The 17,362-nt window shown below is 37.2% G+C and overlaps 1 protein-coding gene across 1 annotated transcript in view; it reads right to left on the reverse strand.

The window, feature by feature from the left end:
• The window catches only part of myo15a (myosin XVA), a 54,122-nt gene that overhangs the window by 22,093 nt on the left and 14,667 nt on the right, over positions 1 to 17,362 (reverse strand). The window contains exons 18-41 of the mRNA XM_015388627.1: positions 15,937 to 16,014; positions 15,682 to 15,839; positions 15,549 to 15,594; positions 15,345 to 15,469; positions 13,939 to 14,056; positions 13,614 to 13,789; positions 12,554 to 12,638; positions 12,375 to 12,428; positions 12,201 to 12,282; positions 11,906 to 12,036; positions 10,580 to 10,675; positions 10,222 to 10,457; positions 9,775 to 9,965; positions 8,896 to 8,968; positions 8,405 to 8,596; positions 8,198 to 8,307; positions 6,938 to 7,032; positions 5,622 to 5,745; positions 3,975 to 4,319; positions 3,473 to 3,537; positions 1,427 to 1,561; positions 1,291 to 1,348; positions 1,027 to 1,174; positions 712 to 805 (exon numbers count right to left, since the gene is read on the reverse strand). Coding sequence (XP_015244113.1) covers positions 712 to 805; positions 1,027 to 1,174; positions 1,291 to 1,348; positions 1,427 to 1,561; positions 3,473 to 3,537; positions 3,975 to 4,319; positions 5,622 to 5,745; positions 6,938 to 7,032; positions 8,198 to 8,307; positions 8,405 to 8,596; positions 8,896 to 8,968; positions 9,775 to 9,965; positions 10,222 to 10,457; positions 10,580 to 10,675; positions 11,906 to 12,036; positions 12,201 to 12,282; positions 12,375 to 12,428; positions 12,554 to 12,638; positions 13,614 to 13,789; positions 13,939 to 14,056; positions 15,345 to 15,469; positions 15,549 to 15,594; positions 15,682 to 15,839; positions 15,937 to 16,014 — 3,015 coding nt within the window. The remainder of the gene's footprint in view (positions 1 to 711; positions 806 to 1,026; positions 1,175 to 1,290; positions 1,349 to 1,426; positions 1,562 to 3,472; positions 3,538 to 3,974; positions 4,320 to 5,621; positions 5,746 to 6,937; positions 7,033 to 8,197; positions 8,308 to 8,404; positions 8,597 to 8,895; positions 8,969 to 9,774; positions 9,966 to 10,221; positions 10,458 to 10,579; positions 10,676 to 11,905; positions 12,037 to 12,200; positions 12,283 to 12,374; positions 12,429 to 12,553; positions 12,639 to 13,613; positions 13,790 to 13,938; positions 14,057 to 15,344; positions 15,470 to 15,548; positions 15,595 to 15,681; positions 15,840 to 15,936; positions 16,015 to 17,362) is intronic.

Below are 17,362 nucleotides of genomic sequence, written 5' to 3' on the forward strand. Positions count from 1 at the left end.
CCACTGCGAGATCAATAAAGTCAATCAATCAATCAATACTGAGGCAGTAATTAAGCCATTTGATTCAGGTGTGAAAACAGAGACCGTAGGTTCAGTTTCGTTCATGTTTCCTGCATGTGAGGAAGCCTGGTGTATAACACTGTTGTACCACTTGTACCCGATAGTCAATATGTAAGAAGACCTCAGAGGTTGTCATCAGGAGATTTCGGGTAAGTGCAACACTGATAACCTTTGAGCCAAGTTTTGAAACCTGAACTCTGCTTCAATTTTAAAAGTCAGAGGCAACTCTTGAAATATAACAGTAGAATCATTATAAGTTGTTGTGACTTTTTTTTCTATGGTTAAATTTAGGACTGAACTACAGTGTGAAAAATACGTCAAAATACTTGTTTTAATGTGCATAACCAATCATCTATGCTCTACTATAGGGCTACTCGAGTCTGGTCTTCTAGAGCTACCATCCTTATCCATCTCTTCTTCAACACACCTAATTGGAATAACTTACTCATTACTCATTACTTAGCCTCTGCTAGGATGAATGAGCTGCTAAGGGAATTTAGTCATTAGATTCAGGTGTGTTGGAGAAAAGATGCATCTAAAAGTTGCAGGATGGTGGGTCTCAGTGACATTATCTATAATATCCAATACCCATAAATTTTCGAGTGACTTTTAATGCTGTATTGTAGAAATTATCTAGGAGCTGGGATTTACCGGTTGTGGGGGGTTTGCCATTTGATCTTTAAGGATCTCCATTGCTTCATCATGAGGGTTGGCTTTTTTGGAAAACTTCTTCCCATCACTTTTCCTGGACAAACATGAAAATATTAATAAATACATTTAATTTTCATTCAAAAGTGCTTTAACTAAACACTTGTTCTAGATCAGACCAATCAGATCAGGCAATGCATTTTGTTTAATAACAAGGTAAAAGAATTAGCAATAACAATTCATTTATTCCTAATTTATCTATTCAATTTCAGTGCAGAATATTTGCAATGAATGGGGCCTTGGGGGTGTTCATATTACCTTTTAGTTGGAGACCCAGCCGAGGATGTTGTGCCTGCAGGCTGGTGCTGTTTGATTATGTCTTTGATGTCATGACTCGGGTCAATGCGCTCTGTGTTGCTCACACTGGAGCGAACTACATCCTCAGGAGGAGGCCCACGCGTTGTGCCTGAAAAACAAACCATGAACAAAAAAACAGACATTCACTGGTAATAAGACACGTCTGATCTATTTGAAAACCGGATCTTCAGCTTTAATGACATTTAAAGAACAGAATAAACGTACTGCTTTTCCGCTGGACAGCTGGAGGACTGTGCTTGTATGACTCGCTGCTCTCTTTTGTCTGGAAAAAATACATACATCATTCAAGATGATATTTAAAAGTGATTATATCAGCAAAAAAGGAGATTTGCTTACTTACAGGGCTCGGTGTGCGTGAGCGTAGTGGTAGGTTTTTGTGGTGTGGTGGTGGTGATTGGGGGGCTGGAGCAACAGGTGGGAAGGACGACAACATCTGCTGCTGGATAGCCATAGCTTGCATGGTCATCTGCTGGGCCTGCCCCACAAACACATTTATTTGTTCTATATCAGCATATTGAGAATTACAAGTTCACTTTACTGTTAAAGTTTATGCCTCTTTACACAGATCTTAAATCTTTGTTTTATAATTAGTCGGTCAAACAGGGATCAGAACCAAAGTACATAGGATGGTGTTTAATTCACACTTTCCAAAATTAATATTGAAATGCAATATTGTTATATATAAAAAATTAAGTAATTTTACGAGGAAGATACCTAATCGAAAGGGGAAAAAATCTTTGGTTTAGGTATATTTAGTTACAAAGTTGTAAAGGGATGTAATGGAAAAATTGATTAAAATATGGATAAATGACTTAACTGACACAGAACTGAATTTTTATACAGTTTAGTAAAGAAATTTGGTCAAACCAAGCTTCTTTATGCTTCTGGTGATCAACATAAAAGTTGTAGGATTTTCTTTTTTAGGCATTTTTTTTCTTACTTTATACCCAAAGTGATTCATTATTTAGGATGGCCTATAGAAACGTATTAAACTGTTTATTTGATTAATTTTAATTAAGCTTGTTTGGGTTTGTCAGTTTTGTAAGTTGTGAGCTGTAAATGGAATTATTAATATAAATTTTTCTTGAGACTTAAAAACCATCTTTTCCTTTAAAGGGACCCTGTAATATACCAGGAGGATAGTAAATCACCAAAAAAAAATATTAAAATAAAGCAACATATGTTAGTAATTTGCCCTGATAGTGTTTACTTAGTCTTTTCTATGCCTGGAAATAAGCGATCAGCTGACATAAACATTGTTGTACGCCGTTGCAAACTGTTGTCAGTACTTACTAATGCATCCATCAACTTGTCGGCTTAGGCAGCTTTACATAATCATTCAATAAAAACAAGCTTTTATATATTCCAATATATTCAAAGCACTACTTGTATCTCCTCCCTCTTGGTATCCAATATTCTTCTTTACATTTTTACACTTGACCTCTGACTTTTCCACTTTTTTTCTACATTTCTCTTTTGAAAATTACTTCATTTCTTACTCATTGTGCTCATGCACAAATACGAACCTCTGGCTGTGTTTTCTCTTTTGTGTTAATTTCAAAAATGCTTCAGGTTAATAACAAATAAAGCAAAAGCAAAGAGTAAAACACAAAAATAATAATATATTGAGAAAACAGGGTGCGATAACTTAATAAGTAAGCCTTTTTATGAAACCAGGGTGAGCTACTAAAAGAAATTCATAAAGTTGTAGTATGTGACAAGGGTCTTTAGAACTCCATCTAATGTAATGTAATTTCTCCTTTCCTCCACACTGCAAAAATTTAAATCTAAATTAGTATTTTTCTTTTAAATAAGTACATTTTTTCTTGAATTCAGGAGGTAGGTGAGAAACTTTGCCAATTGAACAAGGCCATTTACATTTAAAATAGGAAAAAACAATTGCATTGTCTTATTTTAACGGTAAAAATAATAATTTCATTGGCAAATCATCTTATTTAACTACTCAAATTAAGGGTAAAATACTCTTAATTTAAGACATTTTGACTTATTTGTAGATGTGGCAAATATGAGATATTAATTTATCCTGATTTATAGACTGAGTAGTATTTAATTTAAATGTGTATTCAGAGGGTGTGTCTGCAAATTTTTTCTTTATGCCACGCATTATACAGATTTTAAGCATTTTTGAAATGTGCTTCATTTGATTACTTTAGTATTTATTATTAGTTTCTGAGTAGAAATAAGACTAAATAACATTTTCTTCTTTTCTATCCATTTCTTCAGTTTGTCTAATGTCAACTGGACTAAAAGGCATTTATCCATATAACATTTTGTCATCTGAATAAAGTGCTACCGTGTTATTTAACTTTGCATAACTATAGAACTAAAGAACAGAATGGTAGAGTGAAAAGGAGACGACTCGCACCAAAATTATAGCTTGCTGGTTGATGATTGCTTGTTGCTGCTGAGTCAGCACCACTTGTTCCGATCCTGAGGAAGAATTCAGCAATGAAACATTGACCACATAAATATATAAAAGTAAAATGCTGCAGAGGAATAATGCCTGAGATTTTTTTCCACGGTTAACAATTTCTTCCTCAAGAAAGCTTTTTTTTGCTCTACTTTGAATGGAAGGAGTATTTTTTTTTATCTGTTCTCCTATTTTCAGAGAAGAGCCAACTCTGTTTTAAAGTAAATATTGTTTTAACTAGAGTTAACTTTACTCAGACATTTTTCCTGACTGAGCATGCATTTATTTCACAAAATACAATCCACACATAAAAAACTTTCAAACTTTTTTTTAGAAAGATGGGAATCAAATAAAAGCATTATTATGGATTTCATAGTCATATTGGAAATCCACCATGCCCACTCGTTTCAGGCCAAACATGCTGGAAAGTCTAATTCACACCTCATCCTTCTTATACCTGCTGCACCTGTCATCACAGGTAAGCCTGGAACTGCAGGCATAGCCGAGAGTGCCGGCATCCCCGGCACGCCTCCAATATGAGATGGTGTGTCTGTTTCTCTATTAGCTGCTGTAGACACAGCAGTGGGGGGCCGAGAAGGCAAAGGGGTGGGAGCTACACGGGAGGCAGGGAGGGGTGTGGAGGAACCAGGTGGGGGGTAGGGCTGTTGGGGTCTGTTATACTGGTGGTACTGGGGCTGCTGCTGTTCCTGCTCTTGTTGTTGGTGTCGTTCATGGTGATGGTGGTGGGAGGGGACGGGCATGGGGGGCATCATTCCTCCAGCTACTGGCAGCACTGGGACGGCTTTAAGAGCAGCGGGTAAGGAACAAGATTAGAGTCAGGAAAGTGCTTCCCACCGCCTACTACAGCAGGTTTACTAACTGAACCAATCTGGTATATGACCATAGAGACAAAATAAAAAAATATAAACCTAATAAAGATTCTTCTTATTCTGAGAATTTATAAAAGTGTGAACTGCTGTATTTGTCCAAACTGCTGTATTTTAACTGAGTTAAAAATGGGAACTTAACTCCATCTGCTCATCCATCCAAAGTGACTTTTTTCTTCATTATTCTTTGGAAACTATGTTGAACTAAATCAGGCTGGATAAAGAGAATTTCTGAACAGTATAAAGGTGCAGCATTTTTTACTTTATTATTCAGGCTCCTATATGTATTTGTATTTGAAATAGGACTTGGACAGTTTTTAAACATAAATACACACTGATCTAAACCAGCCATTCTGGCTGTATGTTTAGGAGCTGAATTTTGAGCAGCTGAATTTTGCAAGGCACAGTCAATCCCTACCCAGAGGCAGCAATCACATGTTAAGCCCTCAATTTAAATTAATAATATCCCCAGTTTTACCCTCTGACATTTTAACTTCTCTCCTTCAATTCGTCCCTCTTTCCTTTGCTACATTTCTCAACTTTACAGGAACCTCTTTTGAATAGTAATGGATTAATTATGCATAATAATATACACTATATTGCAAGAAGATAAATTACAGAGTGAGCAGAGTAACCAGAAGAATAAAATTACATTATTAATATAAATGGAAACTGGAGTGTAACAGTTTAAAAAAACCTGTTGTTACAATGAATGGGCATTCATGCATTATGGATGAAGCTAGAGCTCATTATGGCTTCTAAACACCCGATTAAGGGTGTTGACCTGTGGAAATGAATCTTTGAACAACTGAACTAAAGAGTCTATTATCATAAAAAATGTAAATTCAATTATCATTGTATTTGTATAATTTTTAACTATTTACTTTTGGAGGTATGAGAGTAATTTCAATTCAATTAAATTCAGTTTATTTATATAGTGCCAATTCACAACACGTCATCTAAAGGCACTTTACAGTTCAACCAGATCATACAGTCAAATTGATTTAAAAGAGTAAAACAAATCAACTCGACACATTCTGAGTTTGTGGAAATCCACTAGAGCATCAAGGTTTTAAGAACCACATGAGATCAAGCTGAGTAACTGATGCCAATCAAAAAATATGTTGTTTTAAAAGTGAAAAATAAAAAATGTACAGAAAATAAAATACACAAAACAGAAAGTTCATATAAAGCAGGAGGAAAGTTCAAAGTTTCACCTCCAGGATGGATCCCAGGTGGATAAGGCCTAGTGGGAGATGTATGCCCCTCTCCTCGACCTTCTGCGATGCCCACACCTCCTCCTCCTTTCATTCTAGTGGACAAACCAGTCTTCTCCATGTTCTGGCACACAGAAAGCTCATTTGGATAAAGTGGAACAAAATGTATGTTTGCAGGTGAGGAGAAGCGGAAGTTTAAGAGAAATGAATGGAAGTAACAGTGTGTGCTAGTAGAGAAGAGCCCAGAAAGGAGGTAGAGTGCTGTATGATTCAACCCGTCAATTAGAGAGCGAGTCGAGGAACTGAATACTCCCCAGGAAGTACCATACACACTGTAGTAATGCTCAACCACACATACGCTCAAACCCATAGGGACACAAAATATACACTTCTGCAACAGATTTCCAAGTTCAATTTTATTCTTCTAAGTGAATATACATTTTTTAATTGCAGATTCTCTAGTTTGAAGATTTCCTAATCATTATAGTTCACAATAAGATAGCAATGTGTCAATGACTGCAAACACAAGGAAAAACCTTGTAAAAATCTCTTCCTTTTTTATATTCTGTAAACAGTAGTGAGAAGAAAACTGTTCCCAAGGATGTTTAAAATACATTGCCTGCTTTTACAATCATATACGGTAGCCCGTTAAGAAACCTAATCATCCTCATTGTCTGCCCCATTCATACACAAACAGAGAAGGTAGATCACATGTTCCACTCTTCCATCAGCACCCATTTCCATCCACTCTCAAATAGCAGAGGACCTTGAGTGAACTACTTTATCAGCCTTTAAGGATAAACTAATGATGCATTCTCTGTCATATTCATATCTATTAAAATGTATTCAAAATGGAGCTGTGGTTTCTCTTCATTGCAGAAAAACAAAGACTTAAAACTTACCATCCCCAATATAAAAAATAGCTAAAGCAGGTCCTAAGGAAATTAACAAAACTTCTTTTTGATTAGATTTATTAGATTAGATTAGATTTATTTAGAGGTTTCACAGTAGAGAGAAACAATCGAAATACAGTCCAATACTTTGTATAGTTTTAAGCATAAAGCATTGGAAACTCATGTAACATTTCTGCAAATTCTCAATAAGAACCTCTTCCTGTTGGTCAGTCAGATAACAGCCCATGGTTAAGGCGTTAACAGGATAAAACCATTACAAAAACTACCAAAAGTATAAGCTGTGATAAAGCAATGAGAAAACTCTATGTTATGCTGCAAAACTGTAGATTATGCATGAATTGATAGTATGGTGAGAGTAAATCTGAGCTGTGTGGTGTGCAGGACATCAGTGTGAGCACTCACTGTGCCGTTGTCTGATAGCACAGGGTCAAACAAGCTATCCAGGTAGCGGTCCATTCCTCTCTGCGTCTGACCTTCGCTGAACGTGTCTGACTCTGCTGGACACACAGAAAAACAGGCAGGATAGTAGTAGCATTTCTCATTTAGAGCGATTCATTAGATGAGGAATGACCTTTAGCTGCCTCTGCACATTTACTTAATTGGTTTACTAATGTAAAAATGACATTAGAATAATTTCCCTGTTGACCCACTTTGCTGTTGTGACCCTTTGGTAAAATAAAATGTTCTGAAAACTCTGGAAAATTCCAATTTCTCATAGAGTATATGTTAAGTAAGTATTTTAGTGCTTCAAAAGTAGCTTTGGTTAATGGAGATCTGACTAGCTAAACTAAGACTGTAGATATAGAAGAAGATGTTCTCAGAATAGCATTTTATAAACTACATCACTGTAGAGAACCTTAATTCACCTAAGTAAAAAACAGACAGATTTCATGAAGAAAATAGACTCTTAACCATCTTCCGTCACGTCTGAAGGGTTTTACCTCATGCCAACAGGAAGTTGACTGAGTGCTGAAATAAACCAGCAAGAATATGCAAAACAGGGGCTACTGCAATGACTCTGTCTGCCTAAATAATGTGGAAACCTTATTGTTTTGTTAAAGTTTTTCTCACAACTATCATTTAGCATTGTAGTGAATTATAGGTTGACTGAGTCTTGCACAGATTTTAGAATTAGGGTGTTTAAGGCTAAAGCAAACATTTACTCCTTACTTCCTCTCAGTTTCTTTGTAAATCAATCTACATTGTTTTTCCTTTGCTCATAACAGCATAGCTGTCGGACACTAAATGTTAACACACTACCACGTTTTTTTGCATTTCAACTCCATTTTATGGATTTTACCTCTTCCTTTTCTAACATGGGGCATTGAATATAACTTTCTGAGCAATAAAAAAAATTTAAAGAGATGATATTAATGGTATAAAAACCATGACGATTAGAAATCCTTGCAGATGCTGAAAACTGTGTTACATCCTCTAGGTAGGAACTTCTCTCTGCAGCACTTTTTGTAGGATATTATTTTGCATTTTGAATGGCTGCAATTAGAAATATAATACCTAATTATATGTAGAAGCTGATTGGATCAGATTACTAATCATACAGTCTTGAGATGTACATACCAGTGCAGATACAGTGCTGCTAATAATATACACAAGGTTATGAGTGTTTAGGGTGAGAGTTTCCCTTAGTGTGTGTCTGTGTACCATGGCTGTAGTAGCCATCAGAATCAGGCAGGCTGTAGGCTGGTCTACTGCTTAGAGGAAAGGAAGATGGAAGATCTTCATCTGAGTCAAAACCGCTGCCTAATAAGGTGCTGCGATGAGAAAGGAAACAATCCACCATGTTAGATAAATGTGACAGTGCCATCCTGTACTGCATGTGTTGCTGTTGAGTTTATTCTGCAGACTGACAGGCTGGTATTTGCTCTGACTCTAGCTGGGTTATCCGTGCTGATGATAAAGTAACTCTTCTGCTTGGGAAAATCCACAGGAAGCTCCAGGTCCGCTATCAGGTCCAGCACATAGTCATGACCGGCTAATTCCACCCACTGGCTCTGCTCCTTCATCAGAATTGAACTCCCCCTCCACCAGTCAGAAACACCTCTGTAAAACCAAAAAAATTATCAGAATCCAGACTATTACATTCAGCACCCTAGAAGAAAGAGGGTTCAATATGTCTCTGAATTTTCCAATATGGCACTGCACCAGAAGACTGGTCCATCTAAGGTTTTTTTTACGCATCCTTGCCACAGGGTAAAATAATTAAAAGTTGTGGTTGCGGTACATTCATACAAATGTTGACTGGAACCATAAAAGAATTATGGTTAACCATATAAAACATTAGGTGTTCTTTTTTCTGTAAGGGAATGTATGAAATAAAGATTAACTAAGACCATTAGCACCTGTGACGCAGGATATGTCCTGCTAAATCCTCCCCGCTGGTCCAAGAATGAATGGAGCACAAGAAGGAACCTCCTGCAGAAAAAAACAAAACACCAAATAAAACAAGCTGATTTTTTATCCCTTCAGATCTGCAGAGACAATATGAGGCGTTCATTTAAGACATTCGAGTTCAAGACACAGGATACCGTCTGGTAATGAATAATTAATGGTCAGATAATGAGTCGGTAATGGACCTCACTGAATAATAGTGATGTTTGGTATATTATCCTTTTGTCTTCAGTAATCACCTTTAAATGAGTTTAAGAAAACGACATAAAAAACAACAAGTTTAACTGTAAGAAGGGAATAACATAAAACTTCAAACTGAATACAGAAAAATGGTGGCAGAGAGGTGTAAATGTACTGCAAATGCCTAATGAGCAGCAAATACAACAAGTGCTGCAACCTCATATGCAAAAGGAAAAACTCAGCAAGTAGTAGGATACAAATTGTTTTCTTACCTGTTTTTTTTTTTTTTTTGCTACATGCTATTTTCCTTTACATGTGTTTGTTTAACAGCATTGTTTATGTATATGGAGCCAATTTTGTGTTTGCAGCTCATTTCTGCTTTTCTGTAATTGAAGTTTTTATCCGTTGCATAATTTCCCTCTGCATATGTTTTTATGTTAGTCTAATTTTTGCGTTTAAAAGCAGTACTTTTTGAATTATTGAGCAATTATTGAGTCACAGTATGTTTGCACCCCTCAACCACTGTAAAAAAAAAAATCCTAAAATGGATTTAATTTACATAAACCTTCTTTTAATGTGTGCTTTTGGCATGTTCTGAAGAAAGACTTTCAATTTGTAGATCTTTTATATGTTGTGAGCTGAAATCTTACCATCAAAGCAGTGCACATGCAAAACCATGTTTGCCTTCTTCCTATTGGCTGTCCACTCCAGCAGCGACAGTGGATAGGTGCGTGCAGCTTCAGGGAAAGGGCCTAAGCTTTGCTGGATCTTCTGACTGGCTTGGATGAGTCTGTGCTGCAGTAATGCCTGGCAGCCAGTAAGGGCATGATCTGACACAAACCTGAAAAAATGATTCACAAAATAAAGGCAAAGGAGCTCATTTGGAGTGTTTTTATGTTCCATTTTTGGAGATGGTGTACTTAGATAATATACACAGATTTTTAATGAGAATCCCTCTGTCTAATCAAAGATTTTCTCATTACTGGTCAAGACTTTTCTGATTTGTTTCCTTTTTCTTAAATACTAACATGGTCTTGGGCAGCTCTTAACATTTATCCCCCTTTTAAGGTAAAACATTAATGGGTTTGGGTTCTCACTTCAGAAGGTGTTTCTCCATCTTGGGTGATGGAGCGAAGCTGCAAACGCACGCCAACAGCAGCAGCCAGCCTCTGTCAGCGTTTTCCGAGTTTGTGTTTCTCCACACCTGATTTACAACCTGAGCAAAGATCTCATCTCTTAAACCAGGAGACGTTAGACCCCTCTGGATGATGTAACTCCCGAAAAGGTTTTCTTGAGCTCCATTCAGGTGAGGGTCCCCCATAAACCGCAAAACCTGAGGATGCCAGAAGAAAGGCACAAATATAAGATTTGTTTTATTGGTTTCATTGTTTTAACTGAGCGGTTGTGACATTATAAAGTGGAAAAGAGTACAGTAAGTGTAAAAAGTCATTTTACCATGTTAAAAAGCTCCAGAGCCTCCCTTTTTAGGTCATCCTCCACCTTAGTAAGAGGTGACTCCAGAGGGGCCATTAACATCCCAAATTTGGGTTCCTACAAAAAAAAAAATATATATATATATATATATATATTTTTCAACCCTGTATTGCACAGAATCTTACCAATTTAAAACAAAATTTGGCTTCAGATGGGCAGATTTTCAATGTGTTATTACCAACACCATAACCATCTCAATACTCAACTAAGCTACAGTATATAACAAAGGGCAAAGCTTTTAATGTTTTTATTAAAAATAAAACCAAATCTTAGAAAAGTTGACTTGCAGCTGATTCTGGAAGTCTTTATAACACTGGTTTCTGAATTTGTTTTTTTCAGTGTTTTGCAAATAAAAATCTTCATCTATATTTTAAAGCTCTTAATCCTATAGCACTAAATGTGACTAAACAAACAGAAACTTGAAGACCGAAGACCACAGCAGATAGATCTGATTTAAAACCTGAACATCTCACTGAGCAATATTGAATCCATTATCTGAAAAAGAAAGGAGTTTGACAAATTTACTGGCAAATAACCTGAAAATGACATCATCTATTGAAAGGATTGGCCAAAAAAACCCCAAGGTAACTCTGGAGGAGCTGCAGAGAATAACAGCGCAGGTGGGAGAATCTGTTGACACAACACCTTGCAGTATGTCTCTAAAAACATGGTAATGTACAGGGAAGCTATAAGGGAGGTCATTGAAGTTAACCTTAAAGTCACACAGGCAGCACAACAAACATGGAAATGCTTACGTTAGATACTCTAATTTAATCTTTACCCTACATGTTAATGGTGGAATGTGGTACATTAGCACTGCACATAACCCCAAACACAACATTCCCTGTCTGAAGCATGGTGGTGGCACGGTCATGATGTGGTAAAAGGGAGACTGGGAGAGAAAAGCTTTTCAAAAGTAATACAAAGATGTTTGGAGCTAAATACAGAGTGATGCAAGAGGAAAACTGGAGGTTTAACTTCCAGTAGGACACCAACCCTAAACATTAAGTCAGGACATAAACTAAGTAGATCTAATGATATTTCTATGTTACAATGTACCAGTCTAACTCCAGAACTAAATAAAATTGATAATCTGAGGTAATCTCCTAAAGTTTTAGCCACTAAATGCAGAATGTTCGTTGAGATACCAAAAAAAAAATAAAAAATAGAAAAATAACTGCAGCTGTCAGAAAAGGTTGGTTCAAAGTACTTGTTCAGGGCTGTGGTTGGAAAGTGACAAAGACTGTAGTGTGTACTTAAACGTTAGGTTGTTGACACACATCTTACCCTGAAGTGGACTTGAACATAGCGGTAAAAAGGATAGTTGTTGATGTCCAGTGGCAAAGTGAGCTGATTTTCTTCCTGGATGTGAGGAGCCTGAAGTAAGGCCAAACAGTCTGCGTGCAGCTCTCTCCGGACTGAGGCGGCGTAGCGGCAAGAGAGAACCAGAAAGATTATTCAAAGTCTTTCTCCATCAGAAAGCCGATCAGATAGGTTAGTTAACTATGCATCATTAAAGAGCTGCACAGAGTAAGCCCATCAATTGATGAACGCTCAGTGTGGAAGACGACCATCTACCCACCTGCTGCTGTCTGAAGTAGAGCTCCCAGTTCTGCAGGAATCGCTAGATGCGTTACATTAACCACTTCCCGCTTTGACAGCTCCTGGAAGAATCAATCATTTATATGCTTCTTTTAAAAAGAAAACAATATATATACATGTTTACATATAAGTTCTGTGTGAGCATCCATCCTACCATTTCTCTCCTCCTCCTCTCTTCTTCACCTTTCCTCTTGGCTTCAAACTTCATCTGGAAAGAGATCACACAAATCAAACGGCAACAGAGTGTAAATCCCAGACTACCTAAGAGACATAGAAAGAAAATGACACTTAATGGATAGAAAAGAGGGTGAATAGAACAGAGGGTGCATATACCTTGATGTATTGTTTGCGGTTGACATACATTCGAACGTAAGAGCGGAATCGGACCAGACTCTCCCTCATTTTCACATATTGCTTCCTAACAGAACAGAGTGACGATTGAAGAGAAAATTATTGATCCAGTTCTCCAAATAGCTTGCAAACATTACCTTTACATCCAACTGTAAAACTTTTTAAAAGTAATCATGTCACATTTATTCACATTATGTAAAATGTATTATAGTTAGTGACCGAAACCAAGCAAAGAATGATTGTCAAGTTTTTTACATTTCTGCTGAGTCCCACTGAGTTGACTCTCATTTGGATGTAAATCTCTCTTTGCCTGTTTTGTCTGTGCTAATTAAGTAAAGCTTACAGAGGATGGTTAGACAGCAACTCTGAACAGCAGATTTTAAACTCTGCAACATGTTTTCATTTGATTCAGGTTTAGAATTTGACTAAATAGTTTTCTTTACGTTGTTTAGCTCCACCATCCAGTCAGTTCTGACCTGTTGGGATTTCTTTCAACATGGCTTTGTTCTTGGTCCTCACTCAAAGAAGTCGGTTGTCTAACTAACACTTGTCTGCACATTTTACTCTCTCTGTAGCTTTATAACGGTCACCTTAGGCTACTTCTGTGAAAAATGTTCTGCCTGTAACATTCCAACTGACAGACTGAACAGTACTTTCAGAGAAGTCTGTTGTGTTCATGTGTGCAAGTTTATATGATGCTGTTTGTTCTCCATTTTTCTGCAGCAAAATTCTAAGACCTTCCCCTAACAACTGGAGTCATACCAAGGTTCAATTGCTCACAGATTTACTATATTTATGAATTAAGTCATTTTTATTTAGGGGTATAACAGTAAAGGAGGTGGGATAAGGAGGTTTTTTCTCTTTGTAATTGTAAAACTATGATTTTCTCTCCCTCTGGTTCACAGTTTGCTGTTCTGTCGCATAAACCCCCCCAAAAAATATAGTGAAGATTGGAATGAGACAAAATGGGGATTAAAAAATCTAATTGTCTAAATACATTTTAAGGTACTATACCTTTAAAAATGTTTGAATCACATCTCACCTGAGGAGGTAGCCTCGGCACTGGGCCTGAAACCCAATGATTTTTTTACGGAAGGCAACAAAGCGTTTCCGCACAAAGAACATGCGGGTGTAGCGCTGCAAAGTTAGAGCAGCGAGCTCCCGGGATCTCTCTCGTTTGCACTCCAACAGCTGGTAGATGTCTTCCTTTAAAAACAGCTGCCATTTGCACACACACAGAAACAGGAGGCTATGGGTGAGGATAATGAAGGTATCTTGGCTTTAAAAGCCATTCTAAAACATTATATCCAGTAATATATGGTTGCAACAGGTTGCCTTTTTGCTATTTTAGAGGTGGTGTAACTAACCTTAGTGACACCAATGTGGAAGACTCCTGGTCGGAGGGGACACAGCTTGCTCAACATAATCACACAGTTTTCTCCGTTTGCTGCTGGCAGCTGTTTAAGTCCAACCAGGGACTTATACCTGAGAATGAAAATACACCAATAGGGAAGTCATTATTGTCTGTGGAACAGTGGTGGTTTTCATCATGGGACATATGGACTATTAAGGAGGCCGCCATTAGAAAGGGAAGAAATTGATTGAATCATATCGATTTTTCTGTTACTTGTGTCCTAAACTAGATTAATATTGCTTTTATGTTTGTACAATTGATGTGGAGTTGACATTCTCATGTTTTGGGTAGAATAGAGAGACTATTTTTATTTTATTTTTTTTTTGCAGAACCTCCCTGCATTTCTCTTGCTCTAGTAGCAAGTGAAGAGAAACACTCCTAGAGGGTGCCATTTGTGGGAAAATTTAAACATAGTTTTGTTAAGGGTTTACAGGAGTGCAACAGGAGAGTTTAAAAAAATGTGATGGGTCATTACAACATCTTAATCATTTCTTTGTTGTTATTTACTGTCATACTGTAGATGTGTTGCTGTTTTTATGATTATTGTCTTGATTTTGACCTGATATCAAAGGATGGTCAAACTTTCGCTTGCTCTACTTTGGTTTTCATACAACTTTAGCTTTGTCTGAATAACTGCAAGGTCCCCAAATTAAGTGGTTGCCAAACAGGCCCAGATCACTACTGCTCCACCACCACGCTTGAATGTAACTATGAGATGTCGCATTTGTTATACTACCTTGATCCAAGTACTGGAATCAATGTTAAAGCTGATACCAGGTATTTAATAACAATACATAACCATTTTTTTTTCATTTATGATATTATGTCATGCAAAATTAATTTTTTATTAGCATTAGCGCTTTTCAGCTCTGCCCACAAAATTTATAGAGGATCGATGGCTGTGCTAAAATATTGTGTTTTTAAAATCTCTGAATGATTTAGTTGAAATGTTTGAGGGTCATTCTCTCTTTGGGAGGCCCAAGCTTTACTTTGTGGCTTACTAAATCAGCTGAATAATTTGAATTTAATTTCAGGAGACCACAGAACATCTAAGTAAGTTACAGTCCTCCTCGCCAAGTACATTAGTAAACTGTCATTTCACTCTTGCTTTTAGACTAATGGCTTCTTCCTCTCTGAGTGGTCCTTCCGCCCACATTAGTAATAATGACCCTATGCTTTTTTTCTGGGGTTGCGTGGTACTTGGGACATAAAGTTTGCCTCTATCTCGAACAGCACAATAGATGGATATTTTCATGGTGATCTACCATAGATTGAACAACTCGCCATTCCACAATCTCAGTAAAGATAGCTAAAGTACCAGACTGATTATAGATATCCAGACCTCTGTATATAAATTACCTGAAGAGAAAGTTGTAGAAAGACATCCTTACTGGATACCCCTCTCTGCGGATCCTGATGGTCTCCAGGACCCCAGAGTGTCGCAGCTGGCTGCTGACCAGTTCATCCTCAAACACACCTGGCCGCTGCTCACAGTTGCACATGCATGAATACAGAGGTTTATACGTACGTGCACCAAGAAAAAACAAAGTTCCACGCGTTTACCTTCATACTATTAGGCTTGATGCAGCGAACAAAATAAGGATTGCATCTGAAATTAAAGCAATAAAATGTTATTATTATTTTTGTCTGAATCTTAAGGTAATGACATTTTGTCTTTATGTCTCTTCTGCTTCACCTCTCCATCTTTTCCACCAGCTCCAGCAGGGACTGTTGGAACTTGCTGCTGACGGTGTGTGGTTGGTACTTCCTGGTGACAGAGCTGCTTTTCCTCATGTGGCCTCCTCTCTTCTGACCTATGGTGTCTGCATGAGCCAGGAACAGGTTTGACACCAACTATGTGCAGAAACACATGGAATATACACAACTCAGCAACAGGATTCTGATCACACCTTTCCATGTATTTTTAATCAGGCTGATTTTCTGGACTCACTTTGTTTCTGCTCTGAATGAACAGGTCCAGCACTTCTTGTCGGACCTGATCATGGTTCTTATCAAGGAACTTATTAACCTGGATCAAAGATGTCTTTTATTATTACATGATGAATTTTTCAGTGTCTTACTGTGAACCAATTTGGTCCAAAACAAAGTATTAAGCAGAATGCAAGATTTGGCTCTGAAAGGAACACTTAAAAAAAAAATCAAAAATCACATGTGAGTATATTAAACGTGAATAAAATCACCAGAAAAAAACTGAAAAATTCATGCCCCCTAATAAATCCACATTTGTACTTTTAACAACACATACTCCAAAGCTGTTTTTAAAAATATTATAAACCAACACAAAGCAGTGCCTTGTATGTTGGCCCGTTTACTTAGATACTCCTAAATAAGATACTGTACAACCAAACACCTTTAAAAAATTTATATAAAAAGTTTATTTTGATTAATTTCCAGTATAAACACAACTGTTTAGTGGAGCCATAAGTTGTTTCTTAGCTATCAGAGAACTATCAGCAGGTAAAACCTGGTCAGAACAGCATTATTCAAAGAAGGAAGAATACCAAAGTCATTCTGAAGAGATTTATCAAAGAGATTAGAGGAGAAAGCCATTGAGAGATAACACTAAAACTCTGAATAATTGCATGTTTTTTCCGCAGGCAACATAGGGGAACCCTAATCCTAGGGACACTTTCCTTTTTTTTAATGTTCCCTGGATCAGAACACTGATCACATGTGGGAATTTTACAATAAAATTATTTTGTCAAGTCATCAGATTTGCTGTTAAGATCTGGAAAAAGAGGGAGGAAACCAACAATTGGTAAAAGGGTTGCATTAGTCCCCAACAATCCACTTCAGAAACCTATTAGTGACCCACTAATTAAAATTAGGAGTAGCAATAGGGTATCATCTTAAACATGGTTAAACGGGGTTCCTGAAGTCCAATATTAAATTCCATCCAGAGGTACAGAAAGACACATCCAACACATGCTCTGGTAAGTTGAGCCAAAAAACACACACTTTTTTTGGATATCTATGCAAAAATCCATCCACCACCTTCACCATTCTTATCTATGGTGAAGCATGATGGTGGCAGCGTGAGGCTGTGGGGATGTTTTTCTTAAGCAGGGCAAAGAGGAAGGTTCCAACCTCCTAACTGTATGTTTCAAACTTACGGTACTTGAGTAAGTTTGAAACATACAGTTAGGAGGTTAGAAATCACTTGCCATTTTTTGGGGCTGGGGTTCAAACACCAACAGGAAAGCAACCATTACAGACACCCTTGGTCTCAAGGGTATGATTCCTGTCAAAGTTTTGAAGGTAAACTCGAAGTTTTGTGTGCACAAAAGATACATCAACAAAGGACAAAATAAAAATGTACGCAGCTCAGTTCAGAAATGTGTAAAACATCAAAAGCA

This window comes from Cyprinodon variegatus, unplaced genomic scaffold (genome assembly GCF_000732505.1).
Source record: "Cyprinodon variegatus isolate N-32 unplaced genomic scaffold, C_variegatus-1.0 Scaffold431, whole genome shotgun sequence".
Lineage (NCBI taxonomy): Eukaryota > Metazoa > Chordata > Actinopteri > Cyprinodontiformes > Cyprinodontidae > Cyprinodon > Cyprinodon variegatus.